Source organism: Lasioglossum baleicum, chromosome 6 (genome assembly GCF_051020765.1).
Source record: "Lasioglossum baleicum chromosome 6, iyLasBale1, whole genome shotgun sequence".
Classification (NCBI taxonomy): domain Eukaryota; kingdom Metazoa; phylum Arthropoda; class Insecta; order Hymenoptera; family Halictidae; genus Lasioglossum; species Lasioglossum baleicum.
Genome location: NC_134934.1, coordinates 8,532,661 through 8,552,116, shown reverse-complemented (window position 1 = coordinate 8,552,116; position 19,456 = coordinate 8,532,661). Strand labels below are relative to the sequence as shown.

At 39.4% G+C, this 19,456-nt stretch overlaps 2 protein-coding genes across 3 annotated transcripts in view; one reads left to right on the top strand and one right to left on the bottom strand.

Annotated features, from left to right (window-relative positions):
• The window catches only part of Rpn2 (Regulatory particle non-ATPase 2), a 102,540-nt gene extending 95,138 nt beyond the window's left edge, over positions 1–7,402 (top strand). Inside the window, exons 11-14 of the mRNA XM_076426442.1 lie at positions 3,279–3,613; positions 4,743–5,095; positions 5,562–6,024; positions 6,830–7,402. Coding sequence (XP_076282557.1) covers positions 3,279–3,613; positions 4,743–5,095; positions 5,562–6,024; positions 6,830–6,900 — 1,222 coding nt within the window. The 3' untranslated portion in view covers positions 6,901–7,402. The remainder of the gene's footprint in view (positions 1–3,278; positions 3,614–4,742; positions 5,096–5,561; positions 6,025–6,829) is intronic.
• Positions 1–19,456, bottom strand: part of 5-ht2b (5-hydroxytryptamine receptor 2B) — a 136,155-nt gene that overhangs the window by 36,559 nt on the left and 80,140 nt on the right. For both annotated transcript variants that reach the window (XM_076426443.1, XM_076426444.1), the window contains 2 exons: positions 16,625–16,857; positions 1,039–1,258 (listed from right to left, as the gene is read on the bottom strand). In XM_076426443.1, the coding sequence (XP_076282558.1) occupies positions 1,039–1,258; positions 16,625–16,857 (453 nt within the window). The remainder of the gene's footprint in view (positions 1–1,038; positions 1,259–16,624; positions 16,858–19,456) is intronic.

The following is a 19,456-nucleotide window of genomic DNA, read 5'->3' as shown; positions in this document are numbered from 1 at the left end:
AATAAAAATGAATAGAATCTGCAAGATATTTTGATCGATATCAAGTGTCGTTGCTCTTTCTGCCGAAAAGTTCGAGAATAACGTAATGGATATTTACAGTGGGTGTACAAAGTATTCGTACACTTTTTAATAACTAATAACCTTTTTATAATTGTGCCAAACGACCTGATTTTTTATAATCAATTAGAAGCATTGGTTTACGAAATGATATGCAAAAAAGATTGTTGAAAAATCATAATTTACAAGGTTAAATGCAAAAATAAAAAAGGCAGTTTTTAAAAAATTTTTAATTTGGGCCCTTAATGAAAATTTAAAATATATGTTTTGTAGATCTATGTTAGTTATACACATGCTGAAAGTTTCATTGAAATCGATTAACATACACACGAGGTACAAGCGGTTAAAAATGGTGAAAATCGTAGTTTTACACGACTTTTGATCAGTTTCTGCTTGAAATCCACAGAATTTTTACCCGCGTCAATCGATTTTGATGAAATGTTCAATATGCGTATAAAGAACATAGATCTAGAAAATATATATTTTAAATATTCAATAAGGGGCCAAATAAAAAGGTTTTAAAAAATTGCCTTTTTTATTTTTGCATGCAACCTTGTAAATTGTAATTTCTGGAAAATCTTTTATGCATATCAGTTCGTGAACTAATGCTTCTAATTGTTTGTAAAACATCAGGTCGTTTGTTACAATTATAAAAGAGTTATTAGTTTTTAAAAGGTGTACGAATACTTTGTACACCGACTGTAGATACGTTAAAGAAAAGGGTTGGAAATAAAAATCTAAATCCTCAGCAGACTACGCGAACATCGGTAACAGCAAATAGTCACGCGAGAAGAGAGCAAGAACGGGCTGTGGTCCCTGAAGGATTCAGCTTGCTAGACTTTATTTGGCTACTGTCGAAAGAGAGGAACCGTGACTGACCTCTCTCCTCTCTCTTTTCCAACCCTTTCCACGGTGGACACGGCTCGGTTTAGTGGTTGATAGAGAAATGTAACAGGTCAGTGTACCTGATAACACACTAACCTCCCGGGGGTGGTCCCTGCGGGCCACCTAGCCATCCGGAGTACCAACCTCCAGGCGTTCCCCCAATGTTCTGTCTCTGTTCCGCCAGCAATCGTACTGTCAACGCGTACGTGAGCAGCATCACGCCCAGCGGTATGTAAAAGCAGATTATGCTGCCGATCAGCTTGTAAAGCGGGTCCGGTATCTGGCACGCACCGTCCACCAGCACCGAATCATCGTCCTGTAACAGTCGCAAACAGGATTATGCACTTAGCGTCAGATCCGTGGTGGTCGATCCTCGATGCTAGTCGAGGCTATGTTTTTTTTCTCCCGCCGCGCCGTGCCGCGGGGATTAAGTTGTCGATGGCGAATACATTTTTCGCGGCTTGCCCACACCGCGAGGATTCATGAGAATTCCAGGTTCAAACGTTGGAAGGTATTGCATCTCTAGCGTTGTTTCATTGGCATCGCGGATTTTGAAATTGATCTTCTGGGTCACTGGCACTGTTAATTATCTAGTTAACATAATGGTTGCGCGGTTGGATGAGAGTACCGTTTGGTTGTGACGCTTACAGGTGGGGTCTCTGTGCTTTATTGCTCTGGTAAGCAAAGTTGATGGAATTAGTGCGGTTGCTCGGGCAAGAGGTGGGAGGATTGCTATCAAGGCCCAGGAGCATTTATGGCTCTTCATAGTCCTAACAATGCAGAAGGAAGATTTCAGTGAAAGCATAAAGCTTATTGCATAAGCGTGTGCAATATACATAAATGTTACCCGGAGTTCTGCGTGTAATTCTCTCTCTGTCTACAACATTCTAATCTCGTCCTAACAAATTAATGGCTCGTTTGAAGAATAGTATGCTAGATGTCTTATGCGACTCAAAAGAGAAGAAGTAGCTGTAGAACAGCAGTTTCAGTCTTTTCCTCTATTTTTATTCACCTTCCGTGCCTCTTTAAAGCTACGACTAGTCTCAGTTGTGAATAAAAATCAGTGTCGGATCGAGTAGCTGCTGGAAAGAAATCGTCCCGGAAACCCTCTAGAGGCGAGCACAACAGGTGTCGACGCACAATAGCGCTCTTGCCTCTACTTCCTGTAAAGAGGATGATCCAGAGCTGTGAAAGAGGTCACTGGCAATGAACCCATAAACATATCTTGCAAAATCGCTTCTCCAGTTTCTCGCAGCCCTTCGCGCGATTTACATACGACATTAAAACAGTCTTTATCCCATTTATTGTGTGTAAACACCTGTCTAAAAGGTTGGTTTGTAAATAATAAAAAAGGGGTTGATGTCTAGGCTCCGCAGGAGTCGATTAATGAACCATCTAAACACTTATTTCTGGACAGCATATTTTATGCATTTATGACAATAAATTAGTTAGTGTAAATGAACCAAACGAATTGAGGAATGTCAATATATTGCCTCTAACTTAACCCTTAACACTCGAGTGGTGACTCGAAGCACAATATTTACATTATTAAATATGTTGGTATCTGATCAATTACTACACATTTAAGTATTGTACGAGGTATTATATCAATGAAATTATATAATCTAGGTCGAATCTAAATGTTTAATGTCCGAGTAAAATACTGATAAGGGAAGGACCTTTTGTGAGATGATGGTATATGGATCCCTAATGGTGTCTGCAAAATATTAGGTGTAGTTATTCAATAGTTTTAAAGATATAAACACTGGAACTTCGAAAACTTGAGCTGCGAATCATGGTATATCAACAAGGTATGAACCTTTAATTGTTTATATCTTTAAAACTATTGAGTAACTACACCTAATATTTCGCAGACATCATTAGGGATCCATATACCATCGCCTCACAAAAAATTATCAAAATCGAAGTCGGACATTTGGGGTCCCTCCCTTGCGAGTTAAATTACTGTTTCTCGATGCCGACAATTTCTATTTTGAAATTCTTGCAACTTTTATCGATCTGTCCACGTCCCCCGAGGTATACTACGATCACGTTACCACAACCCTAAATTTGCGAAACAGATTGCCCCTTTTTTCCCCGGCCCCGCATTATCAGTATTTTACAGCCGCATTTGTCACTCGTACGGGCCGGGCCGTTGGTAATCGTAATCGCGTGGCCCTTCGCGAACAAAGGATTTTCACGCCATCCGCAATCAGCGATTTCATAGCCCAATAATATCTGAAATTTGTGTCCCCGGGCTATATCTCGGGGCTGGACAGTGGCCCACCCCGAAAACCACCAGTGGATTCACCGCGGCGTCGTATTTCTGTTTACAGAACGCCGGAACAATGTCCCAGCGTGGTGTCCTTGTTGGCGGAAAGCTACAATCCCCACGTGAGATACGGGGCCGCGATGGCTTTGGGTATCGCGTGCGCTGGCACGGGATTGAAGGAGGCCATAGCTCTGCTGGATCCGATGACCAATGATCCGGTGAACTTCGTACGTCAGGGCGCCCTGATCGCTTCCGCGATGATCCTGATTCAGCAGACCGAGGCGACCTGTCCCCGCGTCAAGGACTTCCGCGCCCTTTACGTCAAGGTTGTCGTTGACAAGCACGAGGACGTCATGGCCAAGTTCGGCGCCATTCTCGCTCAAGGAATCATCGACGCTGGTGAGTACATTCCCTTTCAATGCATTACCAGACTGCGGATTTTGACCAGCATCGATATTCTTCAGCCTAGTTTGATTTTTATTCCTGCTGTTCATTCTTATTTCACACTAGCTTTCGCCCGCGGCTTCGCTCGCACAGAAAACCGTTTAATGCCCTCGAAAATTGATATTGTTTCTTCATAGAACCTTTTAACCCCCCATTCACCCCTATAGAGTTTTAATTTGATGTCATCTCGCCATCTTAGATTTCAAAACCCCTTTTCACCCCCTTAGGGGATTAATTTTTTTAAAATGCCGAAACAGGTGTTTGATTAATCATATCAAAGAGCATTAAGACAAAGACGACAACAAAATATTCCTGATACAAACGTTGCAACCACTTTTCACCCACTCGGGGGTTAGATTTTTTAAAATGCCGAATGGATGTTTGATTAATTATATCAAAGAGCAATAAGACCAAGTTTCAAGCAAATCCAACCACAAATAAAATATTCCTCATATAAACGTTGCAACCCCTTTTCACCCCCTTAGGGGTTGAATTTTTTAAAATGCCGAAATAGGTGTTTGATTAATTATATCAAAGAGCATTAAAAGACCAAGTTTCAAGCAAATCGGACCACGAACAAAATATTCCTCATACAAACGTTGCAACCCTTTTTTACCCCTTGGGGGTTGAATTTTCCTGGGGGTTCGAAATATCCCTTATATTTCTTATCCCTTGTATAGATCATAAAGAAAACCTCTGTGCAAAATTTAAGCTTTCTAGGTCCAAGGGTTTAGCCTGGGCGTTGATCAGTGAGTGAATGAGTCAGGACTGCATTTTTATATATAAAGATTTCACGTTCATTGTGGACTTGTAGCAAGAGCATAATGCCGCCTTCGATTTACATAAATTATGTCAGATTCGTATAAAAAATTAAGCCTACAGAAATTTGTACGAAGAGCATGAGGCATGCCGTCTTCAATTTATATAAATTCTTTCACATTCATACAAATAATTCAGGATAGTCAATGTACCACCGTTTCTTATTTGCAACCAACGTCACTTCATTGAAGAAATAGTTACTAAAATACAATATTAATTTGATTGTCTCCCTCGGTTACTTATTTCTACGTAACAATTGTTTCAGGTGGCCGTAACGTGACAGTGTCCCTGCAGTCCCGGACAGGCCACACGAACATGTTAGCGGTGGTCGGTGCCCTGGTGTTCACCCAGTACTGGTACTGGTTCCCATTGGCCCATTGTTTGGCTCTTGCTTTCACCCCGAGCTGTCTGATCGCTCTGAACGCACAGTTGAAAATGCCGAAGCTCGAGATCCGCTCGAACGCCAGGCCAAGCGTTTATGCTTATCCCGCACCGTTGGAGGAGAAGAAACGCGAGGAAAGGGAGAAGGTCACCACTGCTGTCCTCAGCGTTGCTGCGAGGACCAAGAGACGCGAATCCGAAAGGAAAGCTAGGGATTCGCACGAGAAGATGGAAGTGGTACGTATTTACTTTGTTCTTTCTAGAACTTTCACTACCTCCTCTATCGTTCCTGAGCGACTAGAGGTTTCTAGTCAGACACGCAGTAGGATTATTTTCAATCGAGCTTGCCAAGATTTCTGATACAGTGAAGCTTTGTTAGAATATCTGACATTGAAATTCACAGTTTTGTTTTCATATATTGAACGAAGCTTTGTCAGGATTTGCGAAATACAATCGTTCATTTCTATTTTAATATATGCATTGAACTTTGCTAGGACTTGTAAGATTATCAACTAACTATATTGATATATGTATTTAGTTCCAATTATGTGGACCTTTGTTAGAATCTTTGAGACGCAAATGAATTATCTTGATATGTACTAGTGAAGCTTGGTCAGAATTTATGAGATACTAATTAATTTTTATGTTGAGCATCCCTATATCATCTAGAATATGACATTACTTTGTATGACGAAATCAACAGGACCCGCCGGAGACGAAGGAAACCGTGGTGGAGGTGAAGGAAAGTGCTGCGCCGAAAGAAGCCGAAGAGAAGAAAAAGGATAAGGACGAGAAGGAGACGAAGGAGGTGGTGAAGGAGACAAAGGAGAAGGTCGAGAAGAAAGGCAAGGACGAGGCCGAGAAAGGCGAGAAGAGCGAGAAAGCCGAGAAGAGCGAGAAAGGCGAAAAGACTGAGAAAACCGAGAAAGCTGAAAAGAGCGAGAAGACCGAGAAAACCGAGAAAGCTGAGAAGGAGAAGAAGGAAGTCGAGCCAAACTTCGAGATACTTCAAAACCCGGCACGCATTTTACGACAACAACTGAAGGTGATCCAACTAGTGGACGGCAGCCATTACGTTCCTGTAAAGGACCTTCAGATAGGAGGCATCGTCATGGTGAACCATGTACAGCCTGATACCGAGGAGGAACTTGTGGAGCCAGTTGCTGGTAAGTGGTTCAACATTTGTCTTGCTTAAAACTTCCAAACTACCAAGCTGCGTATGTATGTATTTACCCTACTAATTAGGCTGCGGATGTTTATGCGGTTATCGACGCTCGGCGACTAATTCGTAGCATGTTAGGCTGGAAAATAAAATTTTGTGACATGTTCTAAAGGTGATCAACGTTGCGACGAGTTTGGAAGACTTTGTTAGAAGTGTATAAAATCCGCAGCCCTGTTAGTTCAGTTTATTTCCAAGTACATTCCCACGAGGACCTAATTAATGCTCGCATCGCATTATCATCTCAGATATGGAAAAATTAAATTATGTGGTTACGCGGTTGCTTTGTTTCACATTCTAGTTTATCGCAAATAATAAAGTCGACGTAACAAAAGAACAATGGAACAGGAGTTACCGTGCAATATACTCCGGCTATGCGAATTGTTTTCGCTGCATTCGTTACGTTTCAGTTTTTCAGTATTTATTTTATTTTCCACAACAATCTCATACAGACAATGGCAGCCGCTAACAAATAGAAACAGCCCGCAACAACCAATGTTTACAGTATTTTTTAGTACTTATAGAATCGATTCTTTTTATTAATTGGTTGGGAACGTGTTTTGGTGAAACTACTCGACAGTCCGAGCACTGTGGCGATACTGTTCCGTCATACCGTCGCCAAAACACGTTCCCAACTTCGCGATTCCCATTCCTGTGAGCGCAGCTTCGTCACTGTCAGGATCGATAAACGCGTCGGCATCGTCAGAAGAGTAATCAACATGTCGGGTACCATTATCGCGGTTATGTTTCAGCTTTCGGCCGGAAACTGGACGACGAGAAGGAAGCGGATCCTCCAGAGCCATTCGAGTTCACTGAGGATTAAAACCATCGTTCCACCATTTGCTCGCCGTGTCGATGATGTTTCCTGTAACAATGGCCGCCGCTGCACCTGTATAAGCGTCATAGTTCGTTGTCGTCTGTAGGAGAACCAATTAAAAAGCAAAAATCAGAAAAAGGAAAAACAAGAGCAACACTATTTCTCGCCAAACCTCTCCTCGTTTCGAGTATACGCCGTCCCGCAGCGATACTTTACGCGTTTTTTCATTCTCGTAATACTCAGCCCGGCTCATCGAGTTACTGTCCTCCTTGTCAATAAAATATCATTTGCTTTCGTCGTCAGTACGCCCGTCTTTTATTGGAACTTCGTTACCCACTTAAGATAAGTATCAATATTTATTAACGTTAACGATATTTCAGTTTCCATTGGTTCTTTATTTGTACAACGTTTCTGGTTTTGTATCTATACAAATGTGGAGGTGTGATCGAATATAATTGTATTTATTATGTGATTAGAACTCAATAAACTACTCTGGGATTTTATTAAATTGCGCAAGATCTTGTGTTTTATTGTTCGCGGAACGTTGTCGTGTGAGCAGATCGCGAATTTTTATGCATTTTCATTCACTTTTCTCTTACGTACAAGATATAATGTTTCTTATAATAATATTTTTTAAATTAATTATAATAATATAATATAATAACGTATAAGATAATGTTTGTTTCTGTGTACGATAGGGAGCTTTCTGACAAAACAAATTTTTGCTTTATTCTGATACTCGTGAAACGATCTGTGGGAATAGAAGTTTGCATAAAAATCCACGGTCGAATAATAATTTACGACCTTTGTCTCTGTGTACGACCTTTGCAAATGTCTTACAAGAAAATGTATATAAAAATCGCTTAATAAAATTGATAAACAATCTGAGCAAATGTAAGGTATAAAGCAAATTAATGTAAAATTCATGACTCCACACAATGTCTTATTAATTTTTCAAAGAAGACTTTGAGCCTTCTGAAAACTAAAACCTCTTGAACTTGCATGACTGTGTCTTGACGTCAACAGCACCGAGTGGGCATCACGAAACAATGAAAGCGAAAACCATTTGCACGAATCAATACAGCCAACTGTGCGCTTTACGACGGTACAGCACACAGACATATTCGAACAACAATTTATCCTAAAATAGGCATCGAAGGTTAAAGCTACCGCAATTATTTCTGCACTGAGAGTATGAATTTTTGCTCGAAGACTTTCCGAATGCGCGTCTTCACGTAATCCTCGACATCGACGCCCCGAACCGATCCTATATCTCGTAGGAGAACGATTGACAGACGTATTTCGTATTTCCCATCTATAATAGCTGGCGTATACTTCGTCGAGCGATCCGTCATGCGAGCGAACGTGTCGTGCAAGTTCGCGGGCCTTCGTGAACCTAAAATACGTGCTGGCCGAGAGAAAAACCACCCAGTCCTTCATTGTCCATCATTAGTGACGGGATCTGTCGAGCGGATGTGAAATTCCGGTTCCCAATTAGCTCTTGGTGTTCGGATAATCGAACTCTTCCTCGGCGGAATGTTCCGTGACTGTTACACGGTGTGCTTTTTACTCGAAATATTTCAAACCTGCTCCGAGGAGTTCATAAAGAAAACTGTTTGCTCAAGAATTTACAAGTCTGAATCAAATTATGCTAATTGCTAACATCGACAACAATGTCGATCGCATAGAACGAAATCTGGTACACAAGCGTCGTTCCTAAAGGATTAATAACGTTGTCATAATTCATATAAATTGCTTCCTATGGATAATTAATTGTTAGAAATATCATTTCGATAATAATCTGTTTTAATGATTAAACCGGTTAAATATTAAAACGCGCAAATTGCTGTTTGGAACTGGAATTTCCATAAGCAGCCTCCGTGTCCGGCGTTTCGGATCATTATGCAAACCGAATTCACGCGGGGCAATAATCCTCGGAGCCATTGTCTGCCGATGCGAAGTCGCAAATCAGACAAGTCTGTCTGTTGGCGAGAGCTACCGGCGAGAAGCAACCGTGCAGATCGAATCATCTTTCCGCTTCGCGTGAGAATAAGCCGCAATTTCCGACAAAAATACCCCACCCCTCTAGAACCCTTTTATACCCTCTCGTTCAGTCGCGTGCATCGCGGGGATACGTTTTCTTCGCTCCCGGCTCCGTCTGTTTCGTTTCCGACGCGTTCTTCCAAGCGAGAATCGCGGAACCGGAAAGATCGATGGCAGACTGCACCGAGAACGAGTTATTAAAACACTGCTACCTTCACCGATCATCAAACTCTCACAACCCCTCTCAAATCATTACTTTCACAGCTCCAATAATTACGAATTCTTTGTCCTCAACCCCTTGCCGCATTTTAACGTTAACGAAGATTTTATACAAAGTCTAACGAATACGAATATTCTGCCTTGCTTTCTAGGCGAAATAGAATTTTATCCTTCTGTAATCAATACAAAAGGATCAATACAAACACGCCCGGTCCGTGTTTACATTCTGTCCTTTTCTACGTTCGGCGCGGTCGACGGACCCACAAAAAATAGAGTCCTGTTCCGATCTATGTCACAACACAGAACCGAGAATTGACTTAGAATGGGACATTACTAGGGATGGGATCAAGTTCAATATGTACTCACGAATCCGAGTCAATTTCAATAACCACGTTTCATTTCATGGGTTTCGTAAAAGTATTCATTTTATACAAACTGATATCGAACCTCGGAATGAGTACTTACAAGTTTCGTGAAAATACTTGTAAGTACTTCGATGTTGAAAGGAATCGAATCTTTCACAAGTAGTACTCGAATCTTTAAAAGAATACAGTAAAAAAGAATGGATTTTCTAACCCGTCCGTATGAGACGGTCTCCTTAAAACCGGTGACACAAGCCCGTCACGTGATGACCTCGGAGGCCCGACCTCAAACGACGCTTTAATACCGACTGGCGATTCATATTGTTCAGGTCCGCGCGCGTTAATGTCAGCCGAGTTAATTGGAAACTCTTTGATAGTTCGGTTGCCCGGCCGGCACGGAAACGTTGTACATATTTCAGCGAGTTTAACGAGCACACGCGAGGAATGAAAATTTATCGAGCGAAACGGGCGAACTTTTCTTGCAAAGGAAAATTATGGTTTTGGGACAGGTGAACTCGAAAACGCGCTGCGAATCTGTTTGTCCCACGGCGTTGTGTATTAACAAAGCTTGTAACGCGATGGTTTGCGCACCGTATATCCGCTAAAAGCGAAACTTTGATTAAATGGTCCGCCATACTGGCTGTCTCGTGACGGCACCTAGCACACTACAGATCTTTGTGCGACAATGTGGAAACTTGACGCATCAGTCAGGCATAGAATTCTATAGAGACTGAGAATCTGAAGAGTCGTTGTTAGACTGCGGATCTTTCTGCAAAATAATCATTTGTCTGCACTGTCTGCAGCGATTACAAGAGGTGAGAGCTCAATTCTTCCTTGAATAATTTTAACACTTCTTCAAATTGCACCAACCCATTTTTATAAGAATAAAAAATCCGCAGTCTAGTCATAGTTAACCCCTTGTCGTATCATTTCGCTCGTGTTTAGAATGATGAATACATTTCTTGCTCGAGTTTATTGAGTTTACTTCGACGCTAAAATATTTATTTCAGAGGCACAGAATTTTAATTACACTTTGAAAAAATGATTAACATTTATATCGAACAGATTATGTCCCAATGTTTATACGGGAAGGGGTTAATATAGAAAATTGCATTCTTGACATTTTGTAAATTTTCTACAAAGGCTCACTCTGTTTAAGGTTTGTAAGATAACGAAATAAATTTTGCAACAAAGTTTCCCGAGAGTTCCAGTCTTTGTCCACAAGTTTGAAACATGTTTCCTGTGTTTCGCGATATTAATTTAATTTTCTCGTAGTTTTTAGTCGTGCTCGTTTTCTCTTCTAGTTTTCTATCTTGTACAGGTTTCTTTAATTTCTTCCGTCGCATCTCGGCTGTTCTTACGTCGACCCTTTCCTCCAGCTGCTTATTGCAACTTTCGCATAGATGTTCAAACGATCCGTAGCTGCATATCCTGCACTTTTCTTCCCTTCCGCTTTTCCAATATCTGTTACGCTGCTTTCCCGTTTCCGCAACTTACCCTCGCCACCATCTTTTGATTTCTTTCTGCCCTACTTCTCTCGAATATTTCGGGCATCCTCTCGTACTACCCAATCTTTCCTACCTCCGATTGCATTCTTACTTCTGTATCTTCTCGTGTTCCCATTGCTTCCCCTCTTTCTCCTGTTTGCGTTACCCCTTTTTTCGTTAACCCTGAATTGTACGACGCAATAAAAATTAATCGATAGAAATAGTTCATGAAAATTTAAATGTTTACGAATGAAATTGTATTTGTCAGATTGCATATCCTTATGCAGAATAAAAATTCTTTGCATGAATTTCAAGAGTTTTTCTCGTTTTAACCCTTTGTTGCACTCCTTTGCCGAGTGTGACTCGACGTCAACGAAAGAAAAATGTAAATAAAACTTCTTCCTCTATTTATTTAATTGTCTTAATTTTTAGTTAACACAAATATAAATTACAACAAAGTTTGAGAACTGTAGTTAATATAATTAGTAAACAAAATTGTTTTACATAAGTAGCAGTCGAGAAACTGTCCTTTGAAATCAATTACAAGAACAACACTTCATAGTAGGGATGAGTTGTTGGCAACAAAATTGGAAAATAATTCGGAGTGCGAAAGGTTAATAATTTTTATACACTTATGCTGCACTAATACTTTAATCCTAATGTTCCTGTCATAAATGCATAAAATTCACAGTTGTGTTCCTATGGAACAATTTTAGTTAAAAAACCTTCAATAATTTGTCTTCATTCTTTCAGCTCTTTATTATTAAGAGCTTGTAAGTAACTACAATTGAGTACAGTGCTAACAAAGAGCTCATTTTTATGTTTTGTCACGCACGTTTCCTTCTCTTTGACCACAGGATACACGTGCTTAGGTAATTAATATTTCATCCCCTAATCCCGACTTCGTACGTCTGCACCTTTGTTCTTCCCTCTAATTTCTAACTTGTCCCCTACTATTTGCTGTATGACTGTGCAGAAGAGTCATTCAATAAGTAATGAGATAGACCGGTATGGTTCAGCCCCTAGAAACTCGAGCTTCATCGAATCCAATTAACCATATTTTGCATTGTGTTGTGTGTCAATTGGGAAACAATTACGAGCAACTCTTCTCGTGAACAAATTTGTAATTATTGTAGAATCGATTGAATTTTTGTTTCCGCCGTCTATATTCCTAGCGGCTCCCCAATTTCGCATTGGGTCCGTCCGCGTACCTTAACTAACAAATTGATACCATATTCCTGGGTTTATAACCCTTCGCCGGCCACTCGTGCTGCTCGCGGCCCCGGCTCGTAACAATGAAATTAAAATATGTCAATTTTTTAAAAAAATTTTAATTTAATGTCTTTAACGTTTCTAAATTTTCTTGCACATTTTTGTCATAAATGTGGAAAGTCCGGAGTACACATATCGCAATTTTCACCAAGTGCGAATTAGTCAAAGTGGTTTGTTCAACAAAGATCTCGCGACCGACCCGTTTCTGGGCACAATCGCTCGCAGCTACAGATCAGCAGCGAAGGATTTTTTGTTTCGAAGTTTGCTACGAAGTTCGGAACATTTATTTGCGCCATTCGCAGCACGAAATGGGCCAAGTATTCGACGTTCCTTCGAAAATCGCGCGATTCCTCGGTCGCCCAAGGGGACCAAGAAATCGCGACCCAGAGTTACAGAGTAACTTTCGGAATCGAAATTTACTTCCGCCGCGGGAGTTTGTATTCCGCGGGAATGCAAATCCTGCGATTCGCTGAAATATTGGCTGCCAGTGTGTTCCGCGGAGCGATTCTGCGACCCAATTTTTCATTCGCGATTCTCGCATGGAGATCGTCAGAATTTCAATACTCAACATTCCTCGCGGTTTATTACTCACGTCTGCGTATCTACATTTTAATGATGGGAACTGAGGCCTTTGAGATCTCTGCGACTGCTTAACGTACATTTATACCGTCAACGTTATCGTAAAATGTCTCGAATGCATTTGTTTCTTTCAATTCTACCGGGAAGCTGTTCTTATTCGCAAGAAAGGGATTTTTCTAATTTTGTCTGTTGTTCTGATATTGTTAAAACAACGTAACGTGAAATTCAACGAATTATTATTCATTTTGTGTAGCTCATACAAATATTTACATTCTGTGTTGAGCAGTGTAGGAATTAGTAATTTCATCCTCGATAGTATTGTTATAATGTAATGTTAAATAGGCTGTACTGTGTAATATATGCATTAGGTCGTTCGGAAATTAATTTTGTTTTTAGTGTAGTAGAGATGGCATTGTTTCTATTTGTTATTACTCAACCTTATTTTAAACAGCAAAATCGTGGCATCATTTCTGCGTTGCGGTGCTATCCAGCCTCTCTTAATTTAAGTTCAATTAATTTGTGTGGCTGATGAAAAGTGTTACAAGAATTAGTACTTTTATCCTGGTTGTATATTGGTGTTAAAATAATTTGGTCTGAAATGGCACCGTAAATCCAATTTAATGGATTTTCATTTAATTTATGCAGCTGATCAAAATTTACTTTCTGCAGCTTATTTATTAGCTACATTTTTATTTAGTTCATGTAGCCAATCAAAATTTCTATATTTTATATGAAGCATTACAAAAATTGCTGCATTGTTGCTGCACATCAAATATTATAAAATATTACTTGGACATATGCTGTGAGATCATTTTTCATAAATTTAACTTCACATCATTGATCTTGCACGGAAAATTGCACAACTGCAACCGGCGCGTTTCTATATGTAAATGATTGAAGAGGACGACCATTAATTATTGAAGTTTGCTGGGAATTATTGAACTGTGACGAATATAATTATCATTGGTTAAAAAATTTCAATACTTTATTCTGAAAAAATGTCAATACTCAGAATCGAATTGGCAAAACTAGCAGGTCAGCGCTACCTCTCGGATTATATTGATGCATTTCTAGGTACACGCTTTTTACCTCGCTCTAGGGTCTGTGATTTACGCTGTAAATGCACGTACGGAAGAGAAGGCACGGGTTTCGTGCTACACGACAACTCCACGGAATGCCTATCAACGGTTTAATGGACGAAGTATCGGGAGCTTAAATGTACCGGATACGCTTTCAGCTGTTTCGTTTTTCACTTTCTTAATTTTCAGTCTCCTGATCGATACCGTTCAGTCCCAGCAGGTTAACATTATTGTTTCCGAAATGTCTGCAATTCCGGCCGACTATTTTTGTCTTTACTCCACAACGAATAGACAATTTATTCTTTATTATCTTACGTGGTTTTACTCGGTCTTGAGATCATTAGTCGCCTCAATTTACGTCGACTTTATTTCAATTTTATTTCTACGCTTTTGCTTGATTTTATTTCAATACTTTCGTTCGTACTTTTAACATTGTTATGTTACACGATGTTAATGTAACAATCGTTACAATCTAGTAGGGTATGGTTGCTCAAGTCGTACCCCTTACGAAAAAAACCGTATGAAACTTAGGATTTATCAAATAAATAGAAATTAAATGTGTTATTCAAAACTTGTGTTAATATTGTTGTTATTTATTATAACGAAATTAGAAAATGCTTTCATGTAAAATAAACCGATTTCCTAAGTCGTACCTAAGAATTGAATTAAGCAATAATAATAATTAAAACGTACTTTTTATTAATCTGTTTACATGACACATAGGTATTCAGTTAGTACAAACATCGCATACAAATTTTTTTTCGTCTTTTGTCAACTCCAGCGCATACATCGTGCACCCATGATTTGCATTTCAAGCATTGAATCATGTTTTCCTCCCGATCTTCTCCATAAATAAAAGAAAACCAATCGCTTTTCTTCTTTTTAATTTTTAATGCCAATTCCTTTTTATTAATTACTGCGTTTCTTTTATTTGCCGTATTTTTTGTGTTTTCTTTATTCTGCGTCGACGTTATTTCGACTGACGAAGTAGTACGACTTAGGAGTCTCATATGGGTTCAATGTAAAAAGTAAACATAACCTAACTGAATAAAATTAATACGATTTCGTTTCACCCAACGATTATGTAAATTCTACTAATTCTTCTAATTTTATCAATAATTTACTTGCAAGATTAACTACCAAACATATGCAGAAAATTATAAGAAAATTGAAATAAACTTACTTGATGACAGGATTTATAATGAGGCTGGTTTATGGCAGACAATAATACGTAAAAGGAGCGAAACTGAACCAATAACCACAAGTCTTGTATAAATCATTATTTATTGCTAGGAATATAGAAGAATAACAAAAAATCAACATTATAATTATTTTTATTATAGTTGGAAGTAATTTAAGAAATTTTTTTCAATAATTAATGTCTCCTCGTTTAGCAATTCCAACCAAAAATCAAAACAATCTTGTTACAACCAATTGAAAAATTCCTGATAAATTCGTGTAAAGCACAAACGACGGGAATTAATCACAAGTGCCCGACACAAAAAAGATTAGCGTGCCACGGTTAAATACTTTTTTTTCCACAAAAGGAGCAAAAGTTGATTACACGCTGCCGCAACGTTATCTCAGAATACGCACGCGTTTTCGCTCGCGATTAATCAAAGTTGAATTTAATTCCTCCTCGACGCTCGAAAACTCGCGAAAGACATTTTTCAAAACGGTCACGTTGTATTCGGGACTTTTCCGCCTGAAACGGTAACAATTATAACACCGTCACAACGATGATTCATCGAATTTCTGTCAATACACCTGTATCGTCGCGTTCGACACACAATCGCACGGCCCGCGTGTACGTGTTAATCCACGTTTCTCTGTGGGACGTTCATTCATAATCGACGCACGTTTATTGTCCGTGACGCATTCGATCGCAATATCCGATCGAAACTGTTTGTCTGATCTCACATTAAATTCAGGTTAAATTGTCGTTTGCTCTTTAAAACTACAAGGAACTTCTCCGAACTTTCCCTAACTTATGAACACCCGTCGTAAATTTCTGTCCCCTCGGAAAAAATTTAAACTCTGCTTTTCGAGACTGAAACAGAAACGTTGCTAGCCCCTTTGAAAATTTCAGTCACAGATAAAAATTTCATCAATTCTCCGTATACGAATTCACTAGAATACGAACGAATGTTCTATCAAGACGGTGGACATAATAATTTACTCATAAAATCGATGGACTCTATATCTTATAATTTTGAAATTTATAACAATCCTACACAGACCTTTTATTTTTGAGCAAAATAAATATTTTCTTCATCGATCCCGCGACGTCTATAAGATAAAAATGTATTTCCTCAATAATTTGTTAATTGTTTTGACATCTTTTCAATATTTCCTATCTCTTAGAATCTATTTATGACGTTTCATTAGTTCTGTCAATCTCTATCGTATCGTTACGTCAACCTTCTTTTAGAAAATTCCTAAAAATCGTATCAATTTTTCGCACTTGACAGATCAAATTTAATCAATTATTGTATAAACTCTTTTCGTAACAATTGATTCGAGAACGTTGATTTGAAACAAATTGTATTGCGTGGCGGGGGAGGGGGGCGAAATAAATGACCGTGAAATTTCTAACAAGCTTTAATGACGAGAATGGGGATGATCGTTGTCGTTCGTGACACATGTTACCTGTCAGAAAGAAAGGAAACGTCCGCGAACAGTTCCTCACCTTCGAGTACATTAAACTGAGCGGTAGGCTCATGGCGATGCTAAGGATCCACACGAAGATAATTTTCAGCGTGACTCTCCGTCTGGTCTTGTTGCGACCGAATTTCATCGGGTACCGTAGGCTCAGGTATCGATCCACGCTTATGGTGCACAGGTGCATGATGCTCGCGGTGCAGAACAACACGTCCAGGCAGATCCAGGCGAGGCAGTAGACCGGTGGCAGCGGAAAATATCCTGGAATGATAATTGCTGTCTGTACTGATTGCTTGAAACAATTGAGGAACGGTTTCGGCAAACAGCTACAGTAATGTCTCTCACGACGCAAAAGCATCGGGGGATTCGGTTGCGTCGTGCGTAGACTGCTAGCTATATTTTACCACGTTTTTATTAGCGTGCTTTCTTGTCTGTCTGTCTGTCTGTTTGTTTGTTCGGTACAAATTTTGCAATGGGTTTTTTTGAGCTTCAAACGCCGAGTCGAAACAAACGTAGAGAAGGACAGCGCCTCTAAACCGTCTCCGCGTCTCTTTCTTTCCCATACGCTGTCCTTCCTTGCGCCCGAAACGTCCCTCGTCAATTAAACAACTAAATACAGTTGAAATTATATCGTGTTTGGTCTTTTTTTAATCAGAGAAATGCCACGAATATATTGATGAAAGTTCCATACAGAAATAAGTAATAATAAAAAAAGATTAAATATTGGTGTTACATTGTGAGGACGCACGGCCCTTTGAACTCTCCGCGTCGCATTAGTAGCGGTTCACACCGATATACCCGAGCCGAGGTCAGATTACTACAGTGGAAGAGATTCTTTTTGCGTCGTGAGAGATATTACTGTACAGAAGAACTAATTGCCCAACATGCCATTCGAATACTTTTTTATCGTTTCTTCAAGAAGACAGAATCTACTATTAATACTAAATACGTATTAATTCCCTTGAAACCCAAACTAAGTTATACAGAGTGTCCCAAAAATGTTGTACTCGAGGGAGAAGATTCCTGGGGTAATTTGAAGCAACTTTTCCCTTTGCGAAAATGTCTTCCGCGGCTTCGTTAAGGAGTTAACTAGCGAAAAACACGGACCAATCAGAGCGCGGCTACAGCGGACGGATTCCGGCACGGCGATAGGCCCCGCCCAGCGTGACGTTGCCATTGGCCGAGCCGAAATCCGTTCGCTGTAGCCGCGCTCAGATTGGTCCGTCATACCAGACTTTGAGTTCAAACAAAATTAAATTACACCAATTTTTTTATTTCTTATGATAATCAATCTTCAACAGGTTATATAGGGGCGTGGTTGTGATCCTGTATGAAAAGCACACACAGAAACATGCGCCATGGATACACAATATCGAGCTGTATTTTTATAATTAATCACATTCGGGTAATTCCACATTTCCATTCCAGCCAGATACAATATTTCACTTTCCTCGCATCCTGTCGTGCTACGAGTCGAAAGCATTTATCTTCGAAACTTCCTAACAGGTTCTGAACCGCTTTAAAAAAAAAAAAAAAAAAATAAACGCTCACGAGCACCGGCTTCCTATCGCGCGCGTATCTCACGGGAAACAGGAATTTTTACTTAAAACGCAAGCATTCCGAGCCGTCACTGCCAACCAATCCCTTTAAACCTCCCGTGTCGCTTGGGTCAATTTCATTTAAAATGAAATCTTTGTTTGTAATTAGATATTTTACGAGGTTCATTAATTTAACACCGTTTCATAAAAATTGATTGCACCGCGAACAGGTTTCTTTCCTTTTACAGAAAACAGTTCAGGCTAAATGTTTCCTTCGTTTTTAATTGGGTTTCGTATGGTAGCGACGTTTTATAAAGACTCATTGCTTTGCGAAGAAGATTCTTTCCATTTGTTTAATGCCTGGCAGAGATAAGTACAATAACATATTTATTAATTATTCGTACAGGTTCAACTTTGTGTTATTGTGAAATTAATTATAACACTGAATATAATAGATGTGTTGGTAATTGTTTCATTTTGTATTTATTATGTTAATATTTAATAGTACAATAACATTTATTAATTATTCGTGCAGGTTCAACTTCGTGTTATTATGAAATTAATTATAACACTGAATAAAAGATATGTTGGTAGTTGTTTCATTTTGTATTTATTATTTTAATTTAATAGTTTTGTAAATAAAGAAGTCGTCTATCAACCGAAGCATTTATCACGTGTTTGACTTTATAAAATTCAAGAGAATGTCTATGTTCACAACAATTAATTTTAATAAATTAGCAAAAACATAATTTCCATGACAATCCACATTTAATTATATTGATTTTCCCAATCTTGTTCGGTTATACGTCTTCACAAATTAACGACAGACCGATGATACCGTCTCCGACAATTCCATAGCTTGTTTACTGTACATGTATAATACCGAAGATCGATCGCAACTTCAAACAACCAGCGCCATTTTGACGACCGAGCTACAAAAGACTGTACATATTGTGGAACGTTCCTTTCGAATGTGTCCGATAAGCTTCAATACTTCGCGCGAAGTATTTAAGGTCAAGTGCAGCTTCCTCGTGCTCGAAATCCGCCGCTAGAATTTTGAATTAGACCAGCCGATTTACACAGAAAAATTTCTTTTCGCTCGACTCGGAACTATTAATTTCACGAAGGCAGTGAAGGTTTCCTTCGAATCACGGGCTTTTGAAAATATTGCAAAGCGACCGATACGATGAAGAAATTCATCGTATGCCGGCATTCGAAAGATTAAATTGTACGATTGAAAATTGGTTTCGAAATAAACGCATTGTTCCGCGCCGGTGAAAAATCGCTCGCGTCACGGAACCTATTTTTAACCTTTCTCTCGT